We start from the raw sequence: 21,463 nt of genomic DNA, 5'->3' as shown, positions 1-21,463 counted from the left end.
GGGGCAGAACAGAACAAGCACCGAAGGGGTCAGGTCCAGCTGGGCCATATCCTGCAAATGCAGTTAGTCCCGGGGTGGGGGTGTTTTTAAGCCCATTGACACCTGACCCCCCCATGGGTGCAGGATAGTACTTCACTGGCTCTAGCTGGTGTCCACTGGTTTGCTCTGAGTGCTCCCAGTTATCCCACTAGAGGTGGCACCCTGGGGACCTCAGATCCAGCTGGATCCACCTAGGCACCCCCAAAGTGAGTCTTTAGCACCCATTTTTCCCCTGAAAAAATGAGCCCACCAGGGAAGACAACCCCGTGGGGGTGGCTCCCTCAGGACTAAGGTGCCTGGGGACAGGAGCAGGGTGGGTGGGGATGGGGTCTGCCACTGTGAGGGGGAGGTTCCCCCCCTGCCCAGTTTGAGGAGAAGATCCACCAGGAGAGCAGGATTTCCACAGGACAGCCCCCAGGGACACACCATGATGGGGGTGAGGGGTGCTCCCCTGGATGCTTCCAGGGGCTGCAGTTTCCCTGCCTGGTGCCTCTCCACTTGTGACACAATTTGGGCTAGGTCTCAGCACGCCGTGGGGCATTCACCCGTCTGAGGGGATGGGTGACAGAAGGGGGCTGGGGAAAAGCAGCCCCAAGCCATGGGGGTGGCATAAGGGAAAGGAAGGGCTGTGTTCTCCCAAGGTTGGGGGCAGAGAAGGGGTTATGGTGCTTTGCTCCAGAGGTGGGAAGCATCGGCTGCCCCAAGCTGGGCCGCACTGGGGTCGGTGCCGCCTTCTTTCTATCCGTGGCAGCATTGGAAGAGGGACAAGGGGGTGACAAAGGGGGTTTCTCCACTAGGAGATAAGGAAACCAGTCCAGTGACGCTCATCCCTCGGGATAAGCGATATCAAACCAGCGGGCTTGGGGTGGGATTCGCTTTTGGCATTAAGCCGCGTCCTGCTGCCGCCTTTCCCACTGAGGTCCCCATTTCCCACTGCCTTCAGCAGCAGCTGAGCATCATCATCCTCCTGCTGCAACACCCGGCTCCCCCAGACCCCTTTTGGGGCCACAAGCTCCTCTGGCAGGGGCCACTGGCACCAAATGGGGCTCGTGGTGGCCAGAGGGTGTCGGGGGGAGCGCGGCCGACACAGACCCCAGGAGAAGGGTGGACAGGGGCTGTTTTCAGCTCCTCTGGTGATACGCGGCCGCAGGACGAGGGATGCCGCCGACCCCTCCTTGTGCATGACGGGAAGATCCTGATCCAGGGCCCCCCCACTCAGGCCACACAGGCGCTTGGCTGCCCATCGCCCTTTATTGCTGCTGGCCGGAGCCACTTGCTCGCCTGCTCGGTAGTTGGGGTGGTGGGGGTTTGGCCGGGGACCCCCGGTCCCACCCAGCTGCTAGGGTGCTGGATCCATCCCGCAGGGGTGGGAAAAGCCCCGGTGCCTGGGAGAGGTGGCCGTGGGATGAGGCTGGCCTGTGCTCCAGCGAAGCGGCGGTGCCTGGGGGTGAGGGGCAGGGGTTAGCCCCCCTGCAGCCTATGGGGCAGGCACTGGCTGTGGGCAGCTCTGCCAGCCCAGGACGGGGCAGGCAGCATGGGCACCTGCCTGGCCAGACACCCAGAAACGGGGTCCTGGCTCCCACCCTGAAGCATACAGGCTGTTGTCCCACACTGACCAGCCCCCCCCCGCTCCCCACCTCGCTCTGGCTCCAATACGGGGTCCAGTTGCCCCATCTGCCAGTCCTCCCCCTCCATCCTGCTTCCACCCCTCCCCATCCCACCCCAGACCCCCATCCCACCCTGCCCAGCCGGGGGCACAGACCCCTGCTCACCCCCACCCACTGGGAGACAGCAGGGTGCCCTCTCCCTGCCCTGGTGCCCTGACAGGGTCATACCCGGCTGGCTGAGCGAGGACCCGGCGCTCTGGGGCCGCGAGAGGAGGCGGCCGGTGTCCCGGGCATCCCACTGCCGTGGGGACAGCTTGGGCTTGTCCCTCGGGAAGCCTGGCAGGAGAGACCAGAGGGAGCTGGGGTGGGGGGAGCCAGGGGGAACACGGGTGGGGGAAAAACTGGCACCCCATGGGCAGCCTGCCCACCCCACTGTCCCCTTCACCCCTACCAGATCCCCTTCCCAAGTGTGCCCCAGCCGTACCCTCCTTGCCCATGAGCACAGGCAGCTGACCATCCCGCCGGCCCCTGTAGATGTGGCCGTCCTGGCCCAACAGCTCCATCTCATCGTGCTAGGAAGGAGAGAGCAGGCTGGCTGAAACACGGGGCTGAATTCAACGTGCCCAAGCAACCCTCCCACCCCCAGTTCTGCCCAGGGAAACTGAGGCACGGATCCCCCGCCAGATGCTCAGCATCACCCTCCCAGCCTCGGTTGCCCCCACCATATCCCTACCTTGATGGGGAGCAGGATGTGGGGCTGGAGCGGCCGTGGGGTGCCAGGCTGGAGGCGCGGGCAGCGCTGCAGCGGGTGGGTGAGGGTGTGCCGGCCCCCACAGTGCCGTGGCACGCTGGGGTACCCACACTCAGCCGCCTGCTCCCTGTGGGACGGGGCACGGGGATGCTCAGCGCCTGGCACCATGGCACCCCGTGCTTCACCCTACTATGCAAGGGAGGGGGCCAGGGGGGTGCTCCCTGGTGGGGTTTGTCCCTCCCACTCCCCTCCGACTGCTGCAGGAGACCCATGCCTGTCCAACCGTGCTGGATCTGCTCTTTCCCCACAGCCCTGGTGAGCTGGTCATGGCCACGGTAGATCCCTGCACCCTATGCAAAGGACACCAGGAGGCAGAAACCGGGCTGTCCCAGCTGCAGTGCTTAATTTCAGCAACTTGTTTCACAGAAGGCACCCAACTTCCCACCGAGCCTGAGGTCAGGCTGAGACCAGACACAACTCATCACATGTGGCTTCAGCGCCATTGAGACAGGGCTAGACAGGGCAGCAAGGACGGGCTGTAAAACCCCACAGACCTGGGGCAAGAACAGTGGACCCTCCGTGGCACATCTCTGCTCCCCTGCCCTGCCCAGGCCCCCCCCCCCCGGACCCCTCCGCCCCGACCCGGGGCAGAGCTATCCCTCACCAGGGCAGGGCCCCCCTGCACCCCAGGGGCCAGGGATGGGTCCCCGTGTCCCCTACCTGTGGCTGTGCTGCTGTGTTTGCTCCAGCTCGAGGATGGTATGGGGATGCCCGGCAAGGCGGGGGGCCAGCGGTGGCATGGACGGGATAGCCATGATGTGCCTGGGGAGGTCAGGGGCCACGGGTGGGTGACGGGGGAAAAACGACCCACCCTGGCTTGGGGCAGCACCCCAAAACCCACGGGCTTGTAGCCCATGGCATCCTCCTGCCCACTGCCCCCCGGGACGGGTCCCCGTCCCCCCGCTAATGGGCAGGGCTATGGAGAAGGCTCAGCAGGGTCGGATCCCCCAGGAAGACACCCCCCAACCCCCGTGCCTGGCACAGCAGGGCACCACTTGCACCCATCTCCCCCATCCCACCCACGCAGCCCCCCCAATGCACCAGTGCCAAGTGCTACTCACGGGCCAGGCACCAGCATGCTGAGGGGCCGGTCGCAGGAGATGCAGTGGAAATGGGCCAGCAGCTGCCTGTGGGGGGGTAGAAAAGAGCTGGGTGAGCTCCTGGGGGGGGACACAGCCCTGCCTGCATGCAGGCAGGCAGCTTGCAGGCAGCAGCAAGGTGCCGAGCACTTCGCTGTAGTGAGTTACGGCGTTTGCGGGGGGAACCGCAGGGGTTTGAGCCTTGTTTATCTCCCACCAGCCCAGCAAGGTCCCAGCCTGCTGGCTGGTTACAAAATAAAGAGGGTAAGATGGGGGAGAGCGGTTGTTTGTGGGCTCCCACCTGTGAAAAAGCTCCACCTCGTATTAGGCTCCAGCAAATCCACAGAGTGGAACACCCAAATCCCACCACCACTGTGGGAACTACTCCCATGGGCACCCACAGCACCTCAGTCCCATGGGAACTGGGGGTGCTGGCAAGGACAAAATGGGGGGATTCCTGTACTTCTTGCTGGGGTGGGATGCTCCCAGCCTGGGAGCAAATGCCAGGCCTGGGGGCTGCAGCATTCCCACATTTTGGAGGATGAGCTTTGTCACAGCTACACAAGGACCATGACACGCTTGCCTTGGCCCCACTGGTACCTCCAAAAACCGGCAGCTGCCTGTGGCTGCCCAGAGTGGGCAGGGATGCGAGGTGAAAGGCACAGGCGCCCACGCCTGCCATCCGAACCAGCCCTCGCACCGGTTTCATTGCTTCATCAGTGCTAATTACCACCCTCCGCCCCGGTGCCTTGCCAGGAGGGCAGGTCACAACACAGCTCTGTGGCGCTGCGTGTCGCACCCCTGCCCCGGGGGGACGAGCCGCCGTCCCCCGCCCTTGCTCCAGGAAACCTCTGGACCCACACCCCAGTTTTGGTTTGGGAGGGCTCCATCCTGCAGGTGTCCCCTCCTCGTGCCTCCTTTAATGTTGGGAACCTGCTACTGGTAGAGGAGAAGGCACAGCTACTTAGTCAGCATCCCCACGGTTCGCTGGCTAAATTGGTCCGATGCCAGGGTACCGTGTGGGCACCGGCCGGGATAGCCGGAGGGAACGGGGCAAGTGCTGTCCCCAAAGCTATCGCCATCCCCATCGCACTCACTTCTTAATCCCAGCTGCATCGTCAGCCTCCATCTGTGGCATCTTCTCCTTGAGCTGCTCCAGGATGGTCTTCCAGTGTTCCTCCAGCTGCTGCTGGAAAGGCCCCAGCTCCAGGCGGTCCAGCTGCAGACGGGCACGCACCTTCAGCCAGCTGCCCCAGGATGGGACATTGTGGCCCCCAGGGAAAAGCCAGGAGTGGGGGATCCTCAGAGGGATGTTGTCTTAGGCTGCTAAGCCCCGAAGGTTCCAGTTTTGTGTGGCAGGGACGAGCCACCCCTCACCTTGGAGTCCATCTCTTCACTGAGCTGTCGCTGGACCTGGTGCCAGCCCTGCTCCTGGCCCATCACCCGGCTCAGCATCTCCTGGATCATCTCATTCAGCCGCTCCATGCTTGCGTCAAACTGGGTGCGACTGACTTTGCCGGCCAGGGCGGTTTTGACTGCTTTCTGGCAATAGGGAAAGGCAGGAGAGCGGTGGGGAAAGAACGGAGGTACGATGGGCAGGGCCAGCTCGTGTTGGGAGGAGAGGGAGAAGTGGCTACGTGGCCCTGCTCACCCCATCACCCCCATGGGGTTAGTCCCACCAGCTGAAGGGACCTTGGGGGAGATAGAGGGACCTGGTGAGGGACCTGCAGCTGGTCTGGAAATCCCCCCTCTCCCAAGTCAGTTCTGCCACCAAGCCTGCAAGGGACGAAGGCTGTTTGTCACCCTGCCCAGGACCCCCTTAGCTGGCACTGGGGCCCCTCAAGGCCATACCACATCGATTCCCTGCACCAGGTCCTCCTTGTCTGCTTTCTCCTTCTCTAGCCTCTCCAGGGACTGGAACAGAGCCTTCCAACACAGAAAGCATCCCATGACACCGTTGCAGGGTCAGAGCTGCCTCCTGGCCAGCTGAGCACCCCCCGGTCCCCCCACCGCCACCCCAAAAACCTCCAGGAAAGGTGCTTTGAACCTCCACAGGGCTGCGAGGCAGTTGGCAGGGGGACAAATCCTTTGTGGTCCCCAGCCTGGGGTCTGCCTGGAGGATGCTCTGACCCCGCAGGGGTTTCAGCCACCTACCTCGATATCTTTCTGCTTCTGGTGACGGTCATCCAGGAGGTTCCCCGTGACGGAGCTGAGCTTCTCATAGTCCCCTTGCACCTGCATGACGGTGGCCTGGATGCGCTTCAGCAGCTCCTCATCCTGCTTCAGGGAGGAAGACGACAAGGTGGTGCTGGGAAAGGTGGGGGCTGGCTACCCCGAGGGGACAGACACGGGTTACTCGGCCAGTGGCCGTGGGTTGTCAGTGCCAGCAGGACACGTGCATCAAGGCTTTCATTTCCTTCCATGCTGCTGAATTGTAAAAGCCGATTTGGTGGGCAGGGAGGGGCTCCCCCGTGTTACAGTGAAGCACAACCAGGCAGGGGGGTCCCAGCAACCCCCTCCCAAGTCCCCCATGCAGGCATCTCCCTACCTGGCTCCTTCCCGGCAGCTGCCTCACCACCTTGCCCACTGCCTGCCGCGACATGAAGGAGTCCACCAGCTCCTGGAGCTTCTCGTAGCGCTGGAGAAGCTGCCCCACCTGCACGCTGGTGTCCGTGCTACAGACGGGGCACGCTGCCTGTGCCTCTGCCTCTGCCTGCTCCTGCCCCGTGCCCTCCACCATCGCCCTCAGCTCGTCCAGCTGCAGGAAGGGGAGAAGGAATTGGCTCTGAGATGGGACAGATGCAGCTAACAAGCCCGGGCACCGTGGAGGCTCAATGGCCTCATCCAGCCAGGGGAAATGGCTGGGACCTCTGCCAGGACCACACTGCTGAGCTGGTGGGTGGTGGGAGCGCTCTCCCCCGGACCTCACCTGCTCCTGCAGCTGGTCAGCCGTCTTGGTCACCAACTGCTCCAGCGTAGCCTTGGTCATCTCCTGTTGCTCTCCCAGCTCCTTCAGCTCCTGCTTTATCTCCTGCAGCGTGGACCTGGTCAGTGAGAAAGAGGCACAGGCGGGCTTAGCCTCCATGGGACCACTCAGGGGGTGTCCCTTGCCCCCCAAACCGGGATGCTTTCAGCCCCCCCCGGCTCCCTTGCAGCCCCACAGGGTAAGAAACCCTCTGCCATCCTTTTACCCCAGCTGCAGGGTAATCTGGTCGCTGCCGTCCACTTTCCCGTCAGCTCCAGCCACCCCCAGCTTTCCAAGCGCATCCTCCAGCTGCCTGACCTGGGAACAGCAGTGGTGGCAGAGTCAGGGCATGGCCCCCTGTGCTGTCCCAGCATGGAGGCCCTTCAGTTGCCCCCTTCCTGCCCAACACTCTCCCCCAGCATCCCCGCAGCCCCCTCGGGGACTGCCACCAGCTCACCTTCCCTTTCTCGCCCTGCAGGTCACTGGCCAAGCCCTGCAGGGAGGACACCTGGCCCCGGAGGTCAGCCAGGATGCTGGCAATGCTCTCCTGGTCTAGAAGGATGTGGTTCAAGGGGACACGCTGTCGGTAAGGGGGTCTCACCCTCGGCACCAGGCTCTGGGTGCGACGAGCCCCCGACCCAGGGTGTCCCATGCCAAACATTCCCCTGCCGGCCCCCCCCAGGTCTCCCACCTCCCTCCGGGAAGAGCAGGCGCAGCTTCTCAAGCTCGGCATGGTCTGACTTGGTGGCTTCCAGCTGGGCCACCTGCTCCTTCAGGGCTGTGTAGAGGTGGCCGAGTTGCCCGATCTGGCGAAGAGCCTCCACCGTCTCCACGTAGCGGCTGGAGGCACTGCTGGAGCCTGAGGACCCCCAGGGCACAGCTGGCTCTTGTGAAGGGGACATGGCCCTGGGATAGCCATCAAGGGGGATCTCGAACCCCTGGGCTGTCAGTGAGAGGGTCCCCGCTGCCGGGTGGCCTGTCTGGGCAAGCTGTGTGGTGGGCAAAGCCTTGTCTCCCTCCTTGGGGCTTGTGACATCCATCTGTGTCCCCAGAGCACCGGGGGTGGCTTCAGTAGGGACTTTCTCAGTGCCAGAAAGGCTGGGCTCCATGCGAGGGGGGCTTGACTGAACCCCTGCTCCTCCTCCTTGGGTGCCTGGAGGTGCTGGCTGCATCCCTGGAATGGTGGTCTGGGTGCTGGGAGTCCCTGGCTCTGTCCCTGGGGTGGTGGTCTGGGTGCCGGGGGACCCTGGCTTTGTCCCTGGGGTGGTGGTCTGGGTGCCGGGGGACCCTGGCTTTGTCCCTGGGATGGTGGTCTGGGTGCCGGGGGACCCTGGCTCTGTCCCTGGGATGGTGGTTTGGGTGCTGGGGGACCCTGGCTGTGTCCCTGGGGTGGTGGACCGGGTGCCAGGTGACCCTGGCTGGGTCACTGGGGTGGTGGTCTGGGTGCCGGGTGACCCTGGCTGTGCCCCTGGGATGGTGGTCTGGGTGCCGGGGGACCCTGGCTGGGTCCCTGGGGTGGTGGTCTGGGTGCCAGGTGACCCTGGCTGTGCCCCTGGGATGGTGGTCTGGGTGCCAGATGACCCTGGCTGTGTCCCTGGGATGGTGGTCTGGGTGCCGGGGGACACTGGCTGTGTCCCCAGGATGGTGGCGTTGGTATCAGAAGTCCTTCTCCGATCTGAGGGAGTTCCTTCCCACTTCTCAGGGGTCACTGGTGCTCTCTGCATCCCTGTGTGCATCCCCTGGGAGCTGGGCTGTGTCCCCGAAGTCCCCTTGCTGGTCCTGGGCACAGGATGTGTCCCTGATGCCTTCAGCCCTGGTGCTAAGCTTCCCCCATGCAGGGTGTCCAAGTGAGAAGTGTGGGGCTCGGCAGGGGCAGACTGGCCCCCGCTGCCCTCCTGGGAAGAGGAAGGAAAGAGGAGCAGGTTTACAGGCAGCCATGCAGTGGTGATGGCAGACCCAGGTCCCCCCAGCTGTGTCCCCGGTCCCTGTCCCCAAACGCCTTGGCTCACAGGGCCAAACTCAAGTAGCTAAAAGAGCCCAAAGGCAAAGGCTGCCCACCCCACGGAGACCCCCCAAGCTCCTGCGGAGTCATTTTAGCAGCCGATCCAGGGGATCAGCGAACACCCTACTGATGCCACCTGATACAACAGCAAGGCTTTTTTTTCCCCTAGCGATGGGATTCAGTACTCCAGACCTGCTGGACCAGACCCACTTCCCAGCCCAACAGGCTGTGCCTGAGTTTCAGGAGCAGCAGTCCCAGGAGGGATTTGGAAACCATCTCATGGTGCAAAATGCCAGGGTTTGCCCCAAAAGGTCCCCTTGCTGTCCCCTGCTCCCACCCACCAGCCCCAGAGAGACTGGGAGGGCAGGAAACCACGGTCCTGCCCAACATCAAGCAAGGAGATGGGGCTGTGCGGTCACCCCAAGGATTTTGGGTGCTTGCTTGCCCCACGGAAGGGTTGTTGTGGGCTGTCAATGGCACAGATGGTGGAGGAGGTCGGCCTGTTAGGCCAGCCGAGGAGCTGCCCCGGCTCTGTCTATGCCAGGTCCTGCCTCCTGCAGGGACCCACAGGGAAGAGAAGTGCTGAGCAAACCTCCGCAGAGGCCCTGGGGTGTGCAGCGGCTGGAGGCGCTGGGGGCTGCGGTCCCGCTCGGTCCCGCTCCCGCAGCCGGGATGCCCCAGCACTCACCACCGACAGACCTCGGCCTCCTCCTCCTCCTCCTCCTCCTCCTCCTCCTCCTCCTCCTTCTCCTGCTTTGCTGCCCACCAGGCAATCCTCCAGCACCTCCCAACGCACCATGTTGCTCACCTCCTCCGGGGCTGGGTAGAGGCTCAGCCTTTCCTTCAGTTTTTTCTGGGGGAAGGAAGGGATCAAGGGTTCAGCCCAGCTGTGTAGCCAGGGGTGGGGTGGGACCCACGGGAGCGCTGACCCCCCTCAGCATTGCTGCCCAGCACTGCTGGGGACCATGTCCTGGCACGGAGGGACTGGGTGCACTGGTCCCCTGGGGATGCAGCTGCCTCCTGTCCTGGAGCAGGTTCTGGGCATGTTTGCGGTCATACCACATCATTGTCCAACGTGGTCTGGTCATGGAGACCCGGCAGCCGGCTGGCAGCATCCTGGAGGTTCCCCTGGAGTGGGGCAAGGAGAGGGACAGCAGTCAGGGGAGCAGGATTCAAAAGGAGACTCTGCAAATTAACTTGTGTGCAAGACAGAGGGATGCTGGGCAGGGCTGTGCCTGCAGGCTGTGGCTGTATTGCACAGGTAGATCTTTATCTCCCCTCCTTCCCAGCACCCACGTTAGTTTTTTTTAGTTAAAAAGTGCCTTAGCATCACTTTGGTTGATGCACGCAGTTGCCTCTACCACCAGCCTGACCTGCAGGCAGCAGCACCCATTTCTGCCCTCCCCAGGCAGAGCTGGCAAGTGGAGGGTGGGGGGCTCCAGGGCGGGTGGGCTGAGCTCCCCCCTTGGGACACCCTTCCCACTCTTCCCTCCTGGTGTCCTTCACGCTGGGTGACACCCAGGGCTGCAGGGTGACGCAGTGAGGCGGTGAGGGCCCAGCTCCCTCCCGGGGGCACCGGCAGCCGCTCACCAAGCCAAGCGTCTCCTGGAGCGTCCGGATGTCCTCTCCCATGCGGGACTGCGCCACCTTCATCCCGCTGATCTCCTCAAGGAGATCCTGGGAGAGAGCCATGGCCTAGGAGAAGGGGATGGCAGGGGTGAGCCCCAGGGGAGGGTTCCTGGGGACTAGGACCTTTACCCCTTCTGTGTTCTGCACGGGGTAGGGGTGGAGGGGGTGGGCAGCACAGGGCACTGCAGGCAGCACTTCCCATTCATCACATCTTCAACAGCCAAGAAGGGACAGCAGCTCCCCAGAGAGCCCTGCCCCGGGGTAGCCCCTTGCACAACCTGAGTCAGCAGGGACGGATCCAGCCCTGCCTGCCCGTGCCAGGCTCCGTGCAAGACCGCTGAAGCCGATCCAAAGGGCAAAGAGCTGCTGCTACCCGCTCAACTGCAGCCTGGCCCGGGAGGGCAGCAGCAACTGCCGCTAACGAAGCGGGGAGCAATCAAGCAGGGGCCTGCTCCAAAGACAGTGAGTGCTCCCTGCTCAGCCCCCCAGGGAAACCCTCCCTGCTGCCTTCTCCCTAGGAGTCCCAGCCCTGGCAGGATCTGGCCCTGCAGTGCCGAGGGTGGCTCTTTCCTTGAACCTGAGCTTATTTCTTCCCACTGGGGATGCTGGGGAAAAGCACAGCTGTGAGCAGCTCGGTGCTGTGCAGGATGAGGCCCCACTTCGGTGCCCACCAGTCCTGGGTTTAACCCTTGGGCGAGCCAAGGAGACTTGTGGTGGGAGATGAGGCCCTCGAGGTGCTGATGGAGCCTCTCAGCTGCCCGAGGAGCGGACGCAGTACCCAGCTGTAGGTCAGGAGCAGGGAAGGGAGGAATGGGGAGAGTGGCGGGGCCGGACCTCCAGGGGTGCTGAGCCTCCAGCTGGCAGAGCTGAGGGCACTGGGTGCTGTAGAAGACCCACGACTCACTGATGGCAGCGTGGGGAGGACCTAGAGCAACATTTCAGCCTCAGCTCTTCCTCCCCAAAACTCCATCCCTTTCCCATGGTGAAGCCCCACGTGCCGCCGTGAGCCTGGGCTTAAACCAGACTGTGGTCTAAGGGCAGCGCAAGAGCAGCACGGACCCCCAGAGGAGGGGAGGTCTCTCGGGGGAGCACCCAGGGCACCGGGAAGACCCTCTACCTTGGAGATGCCACTCTCGTTCGCTTCAATCTTCTTCTTCATCTGCCCCACGTCGGCGGCCACGGAGGCGACCTGGGGGCTGCTCGTGGTGCCCTGCAGCGGCTCCTTCCCAGGCAGCCGCTCCCCCGGCTCCTGGGGCTGCTGTCCCGTGCCCTGGGCCCAGGCCTCGGTCCTGTCTCCCTTCTTCTCCAGGCCGGGGTGTGCTTTGGCAGGCTGGTCCACCCCCAGGAGGGGGGTCAGGCTGTGCCCCGGCTCCTGGGCTGGCAGGTCCTGCAGGCCCAGATGCCCAAGCATGGCCTGCAGCAGGCTGTACAGTGCTGTGAAGTTAACGGCCCCAACCTCGGGGGTCCCGATGGCGACGTCCAGCAGCTGGGACAGGCTGAGCGGGGCCATCGCTGCTGCCCTGCCCAAAAACACGGAGCCTGACCCGGGGGGGACGGGAGCCTTTTTGCCTGGGGGGGGACCTGGGAGGGTAGGAGGGATGGAGCCTTCCTCTTCCTTCTCCCTCCTCCTCCTCCTCCCCTGCCTCACCACGGAAAGCAATCAAACCCCATCCAAGCCGCGGCGGGGGGAGCGGGTGGCAGGGTGCCCCCCCTAGGGCAGCGCTTTCTGCGGGATGTGGTGTCCCCTTCCCCGCCGCCCCGGCCACCTCCAGCCCCCCAGCCGGCTCCCCCCGACCCTGCCCAGCCCCCGGCCCGCCGCGACGCTCCAGCTCTGCCCCCCCCCGGCCTCCCAGCCCCCCTCTCTCGACCGTCCTCCCCCCCCCCCCCCTTTCCCCGGCCTGAACCCCCCGGTCCCGCACCCCCGAGCCGGCTCCCTCCGGCCCCGCACCCGCAACCAGCGGTCCCGCCCCACGCCCTGAGCCCGCCCCTTCCCTTTCCTCATTGGCCACCTCCTGCCGCTCCCTGCCGCCCATTGGCCGAGCCCGCTGCCCACGTGTCCGTGTTTACAGAGGGGAGGGACCGTGTAGCGTCTCCCGTTGCTAGGCGACGCCCGGGCCCCCGCCGGTAACGGCGCGGAGGCTCCCTGCTGCCTTTTCCACTTGAATACCCCAAAATGCAACTGGTGACGTCTAATGTTTTGAAGCAGCTTACTGCAACCCGTGCCCAGGGAGCCGCAGCTCCCTTGCAGGGTGAGCTGTCCCCACAAAAGAGGTCTGAGACACGATACTGCTGGTGGCACAGCCTGGTCCGGCCTGCACCTCAACTTATGTTGGGTTTGTTTTGGGGTTTTTTGACGTATTAAACGCATGACGGATTTTACCCTCTCCCTTAGGCGTGGAAATGGTGGAAAGCTGCTGCTGACAGCATCAACACACAGATTTCTAGCCTCTTGCTCCGAAGCAAAGAGCCGTATAAGCAGGGAAACAGAAACGCAGATAAACACACGCTTCCAGACAGCCCTAGGAAGTAAAGAACTCAAACACTGGGGAAAATCCTTGAACCAGAGTGATCCAGCAGACAAGTACTTACAAAAATAATCAACAAGAACCTCTTTTCCCTTATAAACCTCCAGGTCCGACTGTCACTCAGTCAGAGCCCTGACACCTCCCTACTTCGACGAGGCACTCCAAGCCAATTTCCACGAGGGTGGGCAAGCAGGAAACAGAACGCACGCCTCGTGCTTTTAAGATATGAGAGATCCGTTCCCAGGCATTAAAACCAAAATGCAGAGATCTGCTCTGTGTGTGGATTTTTCCTTTCCAAGCTGCGAGGATGGAATTCAGAGAGGGAGTAGAGAGATTAAGAGATGGGAACAAGATGCAGAAGCAAGAAGCTAACCCTTTTAGGAGGGATCCTGTGCCTTAATTCCAGTAACTGGCAGTGCTGCAGGCTCAGGAGCCCTAAAGCTACACCCAAGGACTGGTCAAGCTTTCTAGACAGCACTTAGGACTGGCAGGAAAAGCTGCAAGACCCCTAAAATAGCCCAGGGCCACATTAGCACAGTGGTACAGCAACAGGATCTTGGGGCAGCAGGAAAAATGCCGAGGTTCAATGCTGATGTGATGGCAACCTAGGTCCAGGCTGGGCAGATGCCGTGTCCTAGCGTACATCGGCACTACCCCACCATCTCCCCATGACCTTTGGGGGTCCAGTGAATACAGGGTACCAGTTTTCCTAAAGCAGTTAGGGATTTTGAGACGTGAACATCTCCTGGCTTCAGTTTAGCCAACTGCTTTTGCCTTCTGTCAGGGTAAGGTCTGAAGCGAAGCCTGAGAATAGCTCAGGCTGTGGTCCTGAGTACGACCCAGGGGACACCAGCGCAACCTTCTTCTCACTGGTGCCGTGGTTCCACAGTTTCTACCCAAATACAGCCCACTAAAAGCAAGCCTGAATGGGGCAACAGCACTCAACAAGCCCTGACCTTGCTTCTGGCAGGTCTGACAGGCAGTTTGAAGGGGAGAGAAGAGCAATACTGCTCATATTTTTAACACTGGCTTCCAGTAAGAAGAGCATGGGCCGGTACTGGCTCAGAACAAGGGGGGGATGCAGACCTCTGCAAGGACATCACACACTTCAGTCGATCTGTTCAATAATACAGCACAGTACTATGTTAGTGTACCAGGCTGAGGAGTCACACTGTGGTCACACAGTACAGCTGTGATTTGTTTGTAATACTTTGAAAATGCCTTAAGACCTCATCCAGCCCTGTGCATCCCTCGTGGGATTTGGCTTGGTGGTTCAATCTGTGCTGGATACTGGAGATGTCCCAACTGTTCTGGGCTTTCGTGTACCCTCACCAGCTACAAGACAGGACACTATTCTGCAAGACAAACTGCCCCATGCCAAGGCATGCTTGTTTGCTTGGTGTTCAAGGCTTGTCCTGCTCACAAAGTCACTGCCTTGCCCCTTGGCACCGTACATGTTTTAGATGCTGGAGTGGAAGAGAAGGATGTAGGTAGAAGTTGAAGGATACGCAAAACTAAACAACTGCTTTCTAGAGACAGCCCGTCACCAGCAGTGCTCTTCCGAAGCAACTGCTTCCAGCAGGATTTATTCCTCACATCAGCAGGTGAGAAAGTGGCATAGGTTTTACTGGAGTGTGTTTGTCAGCCTCATCAAGGGGCAACATCACAGTTTGGGAATTTATCCTTGTATCATCCTGGAGACAAAGCCCTTCACAAGAACCTTGTGCTGCTTTCTCAAGCGTCTCCTCCAGCAAAGGATTAGTGTCACTCAAAAAAGGAGCAAGCAGCGAGTCCTACTTCCCCATGGAAGAAGACTGCAAGCTGCCAAGCAAGCCTGGTTACAGCAACAGCCCCGCAGTACAGACACAGCAGCTGTTCAGAGGGTACAGCATTCACAGGAAGCATCAAAAATGAAAAATCCTATGCTTTTTATTGCAGGTTCAGTGTTAGTGTTTTGGAGAGCACAGTTGCATTAGAGGCAGATATTGTTCCAACTCCCCTTCCCCACAAGACTCTGCCACAACTCATCAGACCCCGGCAACTCCAGAAATTGTGCCTGGTTTTGCAGTGCAGACAAGTGTTCAAGTGAGGACCTAGACCCTCATGTGCCTTGCCACTGAAGAACAATAATGATCCAAGGCTCACAAAATGAAAAGGCCAGCACATTAACTAGCACCCCTTGCCCTGCTGGGAGACACATGTAAGCTTGTTCCCAGCGCCCCGACACAAGGATGCGAGCAGCCCTGCAAATGGATTGCCCTAAGCTGCCCTTTCTGGATGTTCCGCTAACTTAGTTTTGATGAAAGTCCCTGCTATGCTGTGCAAGAAATGAGAGGCCACTGAATTGGCAAGGAGCTGCTCTGCTGATCAGCTCTGCCAGCAGCAAGCTGTCCTGCCCAGCTGCCTGAATGAAGCACTCCCTTCTGCGCTCTCAGGCGAGTCACAGTCAGAAACCCAAAGGCTGTCTCCTCTTGCTGCCCACACGCAGCAATGAGCAGTCTCTATTCCCTTCTCATAAGCTGACAGCTACTTCTTTTTTGCTTTTCTTCCCCCCCCTATAGGGCAAGAGATAACACACTAAAAAAAAATAAAAATTAAAGGAACTTAAAAATTCAACACCACCTCATTTTTCGATCTCTCTTAATTAAGATGTAAACCTCCCCATTGCCAGTGGCCTCTTCTATTCACCTGTAAAGTGCTGGTCAGGTTGATTTTTCTCTATTAGATCTCATGTCTCAAGACCCTGAAAACCTTCATGCTCCTACAAGAATAAACAGTTGCGTTATGCCTATAATTTATGGTATTGCCTTTTCATGCATATTTCCGTCTCTTGTGGAAGCCAGGACAGGGGCAGCGCCAGGTCTAGTCATCAACAGTGATGTTGCGAAAGAGATAGGCCATGGACTCGCCATTGTGGATTCGTCGGATGGCTTCAGAGAGAATCAAACTGATATCCACAGTCTTTATCTTGGGGCACTGCAGCTTCTGTACCTCATGAGGAACTGTGTTGGTTACTACCACCTGTGGAGTGCCAGAAAGAAAAGACCATTAGCTGTGCTGCTGATACATTCATTCTCACTGAAGAGTTACCCTAGGTTAACTCCACGAGTGGTGTTACCTGCTGTTTCACAGTTCAGGGGGAGAAATCCTTGTATGTTAGAAAAAAAAGACTGAAATGAATGGTGTCGTCCATGTGACAGTCAATCTGTTGAAGGGACTGGCATAACCAGCACTCTACAACAGCCACCTACACACAGGCTGACATGTCCATTTAGATTGCAGGATCTAACATATTTGTTACTAAGGGCAAGGTTTGAAATCTTATCCCCTTAATGTACCCAACAGCCCATCATCAGCTGGGGGAGAGGGACAGGTAGAAGGTCTGCACAGTTAGAAAGCAGTAACATGCACCCAGCTGCGGTAAGGGAAGTGTCCAGGCAGGGATGACTAATATCTGTGCATCACAGAGAAAACATACACAGAGAAGCAGATCTGATCTGAACAAGTATTAATCACACATGCTTTTTTGGGGTTTTGTTGTTTTTTTTTTTTTTCAGTGAAGAACCAGCTAACTGAGAGCATCTGATGAAACCAGTCATTTCAGTGATGAGCTGTGTGGCAGGGGAAGAATATCAGTTTATGGTTTTTGGTGTCTTTAATCAACCCAGCCACCAGACCCAGCCCTTCCTCCTGAGTCCAGAAAGTGGACGCACCTCATCAATAGAGGATTCCTCTATGAGACGGGGGGCATCAGCTGACAGGAGTCCATGAGTAGCCATCACAAAAATCTTGTAGGCTCCACGCTCTTTCAGGATCTCTGCAGCAGCTACAAAGCTTTCCACATCATCGATGATGTCATCCTGAGAAGAAACAGAAATAACATCAAAACCAGAAGTTTACCATGCCTGCAGGGCAGGAGTGGATCTGCATGGCAGCTTTGGCCATGCACACGGCCGAAAAAAATAATCCCTGGCTGCTTCAGCTACTGTTGAGATGCAAGGACAGTCACGTGCACAACTTAAATCTATGAACGCCATTTCCCTAATTTACAGACCCTTTTGCTAGTGTGCAGAACAAATATTGTGTCTTGGAAACAAATCAGTCCCTGCACGTGCACACACACAAAGAGAGCTTATCTTCAGCAAGGTATTTTTTTTCATGGTGATAGTAGCTGCATGTTGATTACTTACATTGCAGCATGGCACAATTAGTATGAGAAGCTCAGCAAGTTTTTTTGGTTGGTTGGTTGGGGTTTTTTTAAACACTTCAGGAGATTTCCCTGCGTGTCCAGGATTTGTTGAGTATTTGTAGACATCTGACATCTGCAGATTCAAGGGCGCAAGGAGATTTCAGGGCTTAAAGCGTTGAAGTACGAAAGGTTTTCAACAGAAAGCCAATATAACCAAAGCTACCAGCAAAACTGGAGAAAACAGCAGTAACAACCATGTTCCCACCCCTACACCAGCAGTCCTTCCTACCCTCTGGGATAAAGCAGCTCAAAAAAAGATGCCAGGAGGAATTCACCCCCCCCCCCCCCTCCATCACACTCATACCACAATGATGGCAATTCTTCCTCCAACGTCTCCAACCACAGTTATTGGCGGTTTCTCCTTGGCCATCATCACTAAAGAAGAAGAAAAAAAGCCAAGGTCAGTTAGCTTTGAGTCAAACCACAACAGCTCCACCACACAAGAGGCCCAGCCCTTAACTGCATCTTATATTGGTGCACAGATAGAGACATGTGCTTTACATTACCCTGACACCCACCTAAGTGGGTAACCACTGGTTTAACCATCGTTTTCCTCCTTAAATGAATAGCACTGCTGCATAAAGATGAAACTCTCAGTTTCTGTGGGGACCTCATACTGACCTCAGAGATACTAAGCAAATTCAAATATCTAACCGACCTCTGTGCAAGGAGAGCTACAAAGCAGCACCTAGTTTATAGGAAATATTTGTGACTCTCTGTGCTCCAAGACAGGACTCAAAAAAAAGGGGTGTCTCCGGATTGAGAACAACAAATGGGCTTCTCCAAGCAACACCTCTCAAAGGGCATATGCTTTACAAGGTGCAACTTTTCACCTGTTGGACTCGCTAATTCATCTGAAGGATTTGCAGCTTGCTTGCTTTCTCTCCCATCACCAAACACACAAGGCTCTTTCAGAGGGCATAAGGACCTTAATAATACCTGCTCAGGCAAAGAAAGCTTAAGGAAGTTTGCAGAAGCAAATTTGCTGATTTTTTCTTTTTTTTTTTTTTTTTAAGTGCATGAATGAAAAGAGCAGGACAAAATAAATCCAGTTCAAACTCAGTTCTACAAGCTCAGTGCAACCAGCAATTGGAAGCAAAAGAATACATCAGTGAGCTGTGCTATCTGACACATGGTAAAGAGATGTACTGGGAAATAAGGTTCCACTCCCTCCTGACACTATTTTTGCACTGACATGGTTCATGCAAAAACTGCATGTGTAACAGGCTTTATCCTTTATGATCCTGAAAAACTTCCAGTAGCAATATTAAAAAATTAACAGAGATATGAACTAGGATGCATTGAGTGTGTCCAGATGTAACACAGTCTTCAGACTCGCACCAAACAGCAGTTAGCCTCTGATATGGGCCAGCGACTTGCTGTCCATAAGCCGAACCTCTCACTTGCCAGAGGGTGCTGGTTTATAAAGTGAATGCAGTACAAAAACTTGCAGCACGAAAAGGACACAATGGTTGGCACGCACATGCCATTAGGTGAAAATCTGGGCTGATCTAACTACTGAAGCAAAGAGGAACGTCCAGCATTTTGTAACACTTACCTGGCCCACCTGCACCCCCCCCCCCGATTTTATGCTCTCTAAGGGGAGGGCAGCAGTGTCCTACTGAGGCACTTTGTAACCCTCCTCTTTGTAAGCTCAGGTCTTTCCAGGATTCTAGCCACGGAGGCTTCTCAAGTGCTGAGGAGTTTTGGACACCCTAGATAGCAAGATTTTTCTCCTTTAAGATAACCTACTTCAATATAACACTTGAGCAGCAGGAGAACACAAGCCATTGCCCATCAAAAAGCCTGTCTGAATACTGATTTCTGCCCTCCTGGGTCAAAAAAGTCCTACTCGAAACTCCCCATCCTGCACAGCAAGCTGATCCACTACTATTCCCACAACTCATCAGAGCCTGGGAATGCTCAGAGTGCAAGCACAGCTGGGTGAGTGAGTCAGACTGAGGGAAGCAATGAAAGCAATTACAAGGACCAGTGCTCTGAAGATTCATATGTAGAGCTGTTCTTCATATACACAACGTACTCCACAGACTGGTTTTCTGTAAGCATACCAAAACTGTATAAAAGGTGTCCAATAGTTCTATTTTGACCAAAGTTACATTACTCATTGCTAGGTTTTTGCAGTCACAGCTACCTTGGACTTAAGAGTTAATTGCTCTTTGCAGCACAGATTCCCCAGTCTCCCTTGCATTGTTATTTCTGAGTCTCCTATCAAATGCAAAGTCACATCTAAATCCTGAAGGGAAAATATTCGTATGAGAAGAAAGAGTATGTGTAATAAACTAAGATTAAGCATCACAAGAGATAAGCAGACCATAAATTTCAATTACAGGCACCACCTACCTGCTTAGATTAGTTATTAAGTTTATTATCTAGTTCGGACAGTAACAAAACTCCTGGTGGGAGCTGTGAAATACCAAAAGGATTACATCTGGCTGCCATCCCATCCTTTATGTGTATCCATGAAAAAAATGGTGAACAGGCCTAGGGAGCTGAAATTCAGCACTATTTTACTCACAAACACATGAAGTTTCAGCAAATCAGTATCCTTCTATTCCATAAAGGAAGCAGACACATTCCTTGCTATGCTTAAAGGCTAACACAGCAGCTAGCAACATTAGCAGTGCTTCGCATCTCTTTGTCTGTTTTTAAGTGCTGTATTTCAATTTTGTTTTATTTTTAAAGTATGGTAGGCAACATGTCGACCTACCCGGATCCTAAAGAGATGTTGTCACTTTTTCTTGTTCAATTTTCTCTGCAAAGAAAAGAAAAAAATTGCAAGCCAAAGATCTACCCACAACCACATCAAATCTCAAGAGAACTACTCCAATGTGATGAGAGCTTATGCAAGGGTTACTGTGGCCAGTTTCTTTTTCTTCAAAATCTTTGGACATATCAAGATAAGCAAGTCAGAACTGCTACGAGAAGGTGGCTTGAAAAAAGATTCAAATAATAAAGAACACTTTCCTCCCAGACACAAAACCTCTATTTGTATGTAGACAAAAGAGGGCAACAGAAGCAAGCCACAGCTGTACTTCTGCCTGGCGTAACCCCTTGGATTATGGAGGAGTTTAGGTTAGAAGAGTTGCTGGTTTTTTTCTGGAGAGTCAGAAAAAGATACTTGTGGTATCTGTAGCTTCTGGGGGAAAAAATAAAAGAGAAAAAAACCAAACCAACTGACATTTTTATAAAACAAGTATATCAAAGAACATGGAGGGGTGGTGGGGAAATAAGTTCATCAGCCAAACACACTACCCTGCACTTTCATTCTGATGCGAGTAATATATGCCAAAGCACCACGAGTTAAAGGTGAGATTATCACTGGCATGAAGAAACAGCATTCCCAGGTGCATAAACCTGTTGCTTTAATTAAGCGGTCAAATAAGGGTTAAGAAATGCTAAAACAAATTCTGTTTGGAGCTGACAGTGTGCACTGAAGTGATAATCACCAAGAAAAACAGTGCTGCATTTCAACAGTCTATGAGCAAAAGGCTGCTCAAGAACAAACTGTTTTGTGAAGAGATAGACCTGGAAGGACAGATAATGTCCCTGTGTGCAGCCTAAACACAGGAAAGACATGGGGGTAGGGAAGCAGGAACAGACCTATGGTCACTCCAGTTTTTCACCCAAACTCTCTTCCTTCATGGCAGTTTGCCAGGCTCTGGGTCTGAAGCAGACCATTAGCTTTCTGTATAAAGTACTGAATTTCAGAGCCACTGAAATGATTTAACAGATGGTGCGCCACTACTTTTCTTGAGGACAAGGAAACATGCAAAGAGTCCACATACATTTGTTAAAGCACAGCCCCAAGCCAGCTGCAAGCTTTGAGACACAAAGAGCACACAATCAAAGAAAATAATGTCAGAGTGACATCCTGTCTCAAAGGCTCTGATTTCTGGGTTTTGAGTGACGTGAGCTGTTGCTGTAGCTTTAGTGCAGCACTTTAAGAACTGCAATTGGAAGCACCTTTGGCATTTTTCTGTTATGGCTCCATAAGACACCAAATCAGAGTATCACATCAAGCTACACTCTCAGGACAATAAATAAGCCATTACGCTGCATAACACTCGTTAATTAAAGGCACATAATCTCTACTAGAATAGGGAGAAAAGGTGCATGCCAGGATGCAAGAGTCCAGCTAATTCACTAGGAAGCTCATGAAGAATGGCATAAAGCATAAGTCATCACTGTAGGGCTCTGGAGCTGCTCCCAGACATGGGTTTTGCCTCTCTTCTGGCTCTAACACAACTGCCGGGGACCCTGAACTGCAGAGTCTAGAGAGGGAGGATAGGACGCTCCACACCGATCTGGTTGTAGCCCACAGCAGGATGCTCCGCAGTTAGTCTCAGCCATCCTCCAGGAGTACCCCTACCTTCTAACTGCCCAGACCCAGGTTTGTGGTAGCTGAGCCAGGCAGACCTGAAGACTGTTTCAATAAGTGGAGATTTTTCTGGCCAGTTTTGGGTGAGCAGCATGTATCCTACCTTTCACAAACAACAATAGAGGGACATAGCTGAACGCTGCTTCCTTCTGCCATCA

The 21,463-nt window shown here is 56.2% G+C and overlaps 2 protein-coding genes across 16 annotated transcripts in view; both read right to left on the bottom strand.

Annotated features, from left to right (window-relative positions):
* Positions 1 to 15: 15 nt before the first annotated feature.
* QRICH2 (glutamine rich 2) lies at positions 16 to 11,914 on the bottom strand. Of its 5 annotated transcripts, none has more exons than XM_049813146.1 (19): positions 11,250 to 11,914; positions 10,094 to 10,198; positions 9,563 to 9,631; positions 9,312 to 9,356; positions 7,193 to 8,396; positions 6,959 to 7,053; positions 6,728 to 6,819; positions 6,466 to 6,580; positions 6,085 to 6,294; positions 5,691 to 5,813; positions 5,388 to 5,462; positions 4,914 to 5,078; positions 4,634 to 4,755; positions 3,519 to 3,584; positions 3,118 to 3,219; positions 2,380 to 2,524; positions 2,131 to 2,218; positions 1,875 to 1,982; positions 16 to 1,480 (listed from the first exon to the last, which is right to left on the bottom strand). In XM_049813146.1, the coding sequence occupies exons 1-19, from the start codon at positions 11,640 to 11,642 to the stop codon at positions 1,290 to 1,292; spliced, it is 3,513 nt and encodes a 1,170-aa protein (XP_049669103.1). In that variant the 5' UTR covers positions 11,643 to 11,914; the 3' UTR covers positions 16 to 1,289. The 5 variants fall into 5 exon arrangements, with proteins under 5 accessions (XP_049669103.1, XP_049669102.1, XP_049669104.1 ...); XM_049813145.1 differs by having other exon boundaries at positions 5,691 to 5,816; positions 11,250 to 11,913; XM_049813147.1 differs by lacking the exon at positions 5,388 to 5,462 and having other exon boundaries at positions 5,691 to 5,816.
* A 2,652-nt stretch (positions 11,915 to 14,566) lies between these two features.
* Positions 14,567 to 21,463, bottom strand: part of PRPSAP1 (phosphoribosyl pyrophosphate synthetase associated protein 1) — a 35,175-nt gene continuing 28,278 nt past the window's right edge. For all 11 annotated transcript variants that reach the window (XM_049813191.1, XM_049813189.1, XM_049813188.1 and 8 more), the window contains 3 exons: positions 17,211 to 17,281; positions 16,371 to 16,517; positions 14,567 to 15,678 (listed from right to left, as the gene is read on the bottom strand). In XM_049813191.1, the coding sequence (XP_049669148.1) occupies positions 15,520 to 15,678; positions 16,371 to 16,517; positions 17,211 to 17,281 (377 nt within the window). In that variant the 3' untranslated portion in view covers positions 14,567 to 15,519. The remainder of the gene's footprint in view (positions 15,679 to 16,370; positions 16,518 to 17,210; positions 17,282 to 21,463) is intronic.

Source organism: Accipiter gentilis, chromosome 10 (assembly GCF_929443795.1).
Source record: "Accipiter gentilis chromosome 10, bAccGen1.1, whole genome shotgun sequence".
NCBI lineage: Eukaryota > Metazoa > Chordata > Aves > Accipitriformes > Accipitridae > Astur > Astur gentilis.
Note: the sequence above shows the minus strand (reverse complement) of the source record. Positions and strands in the feature narration are given on the sequence as shown.

Bases quoted from the DNA above. Each gene is read 5' to 3' on its own strand.
- QRICH2 (XM_049813145.1), bottom strand. From the start codon at position 11,642: ATGGCCCCGCTCAGCCTGTCCCAGCTGCTGGACGTCGCCATCGGGACC. The intron at 6,295-6,465 runs GTGAGGTCCGGG...CCCTTCCTGCAG, and splicing joins CTGACCAGCTGCAGGAGCAG to CTGGACGAGCTGAGGGCGAT. The intron at 4,756-4,913 runs GTGAGGGGTGGC...GCCCGTCTGCAG, and splicing joins GTGAAGAGATGGACTCCAAG to CTGGACCGCCTGGAGCTGGG.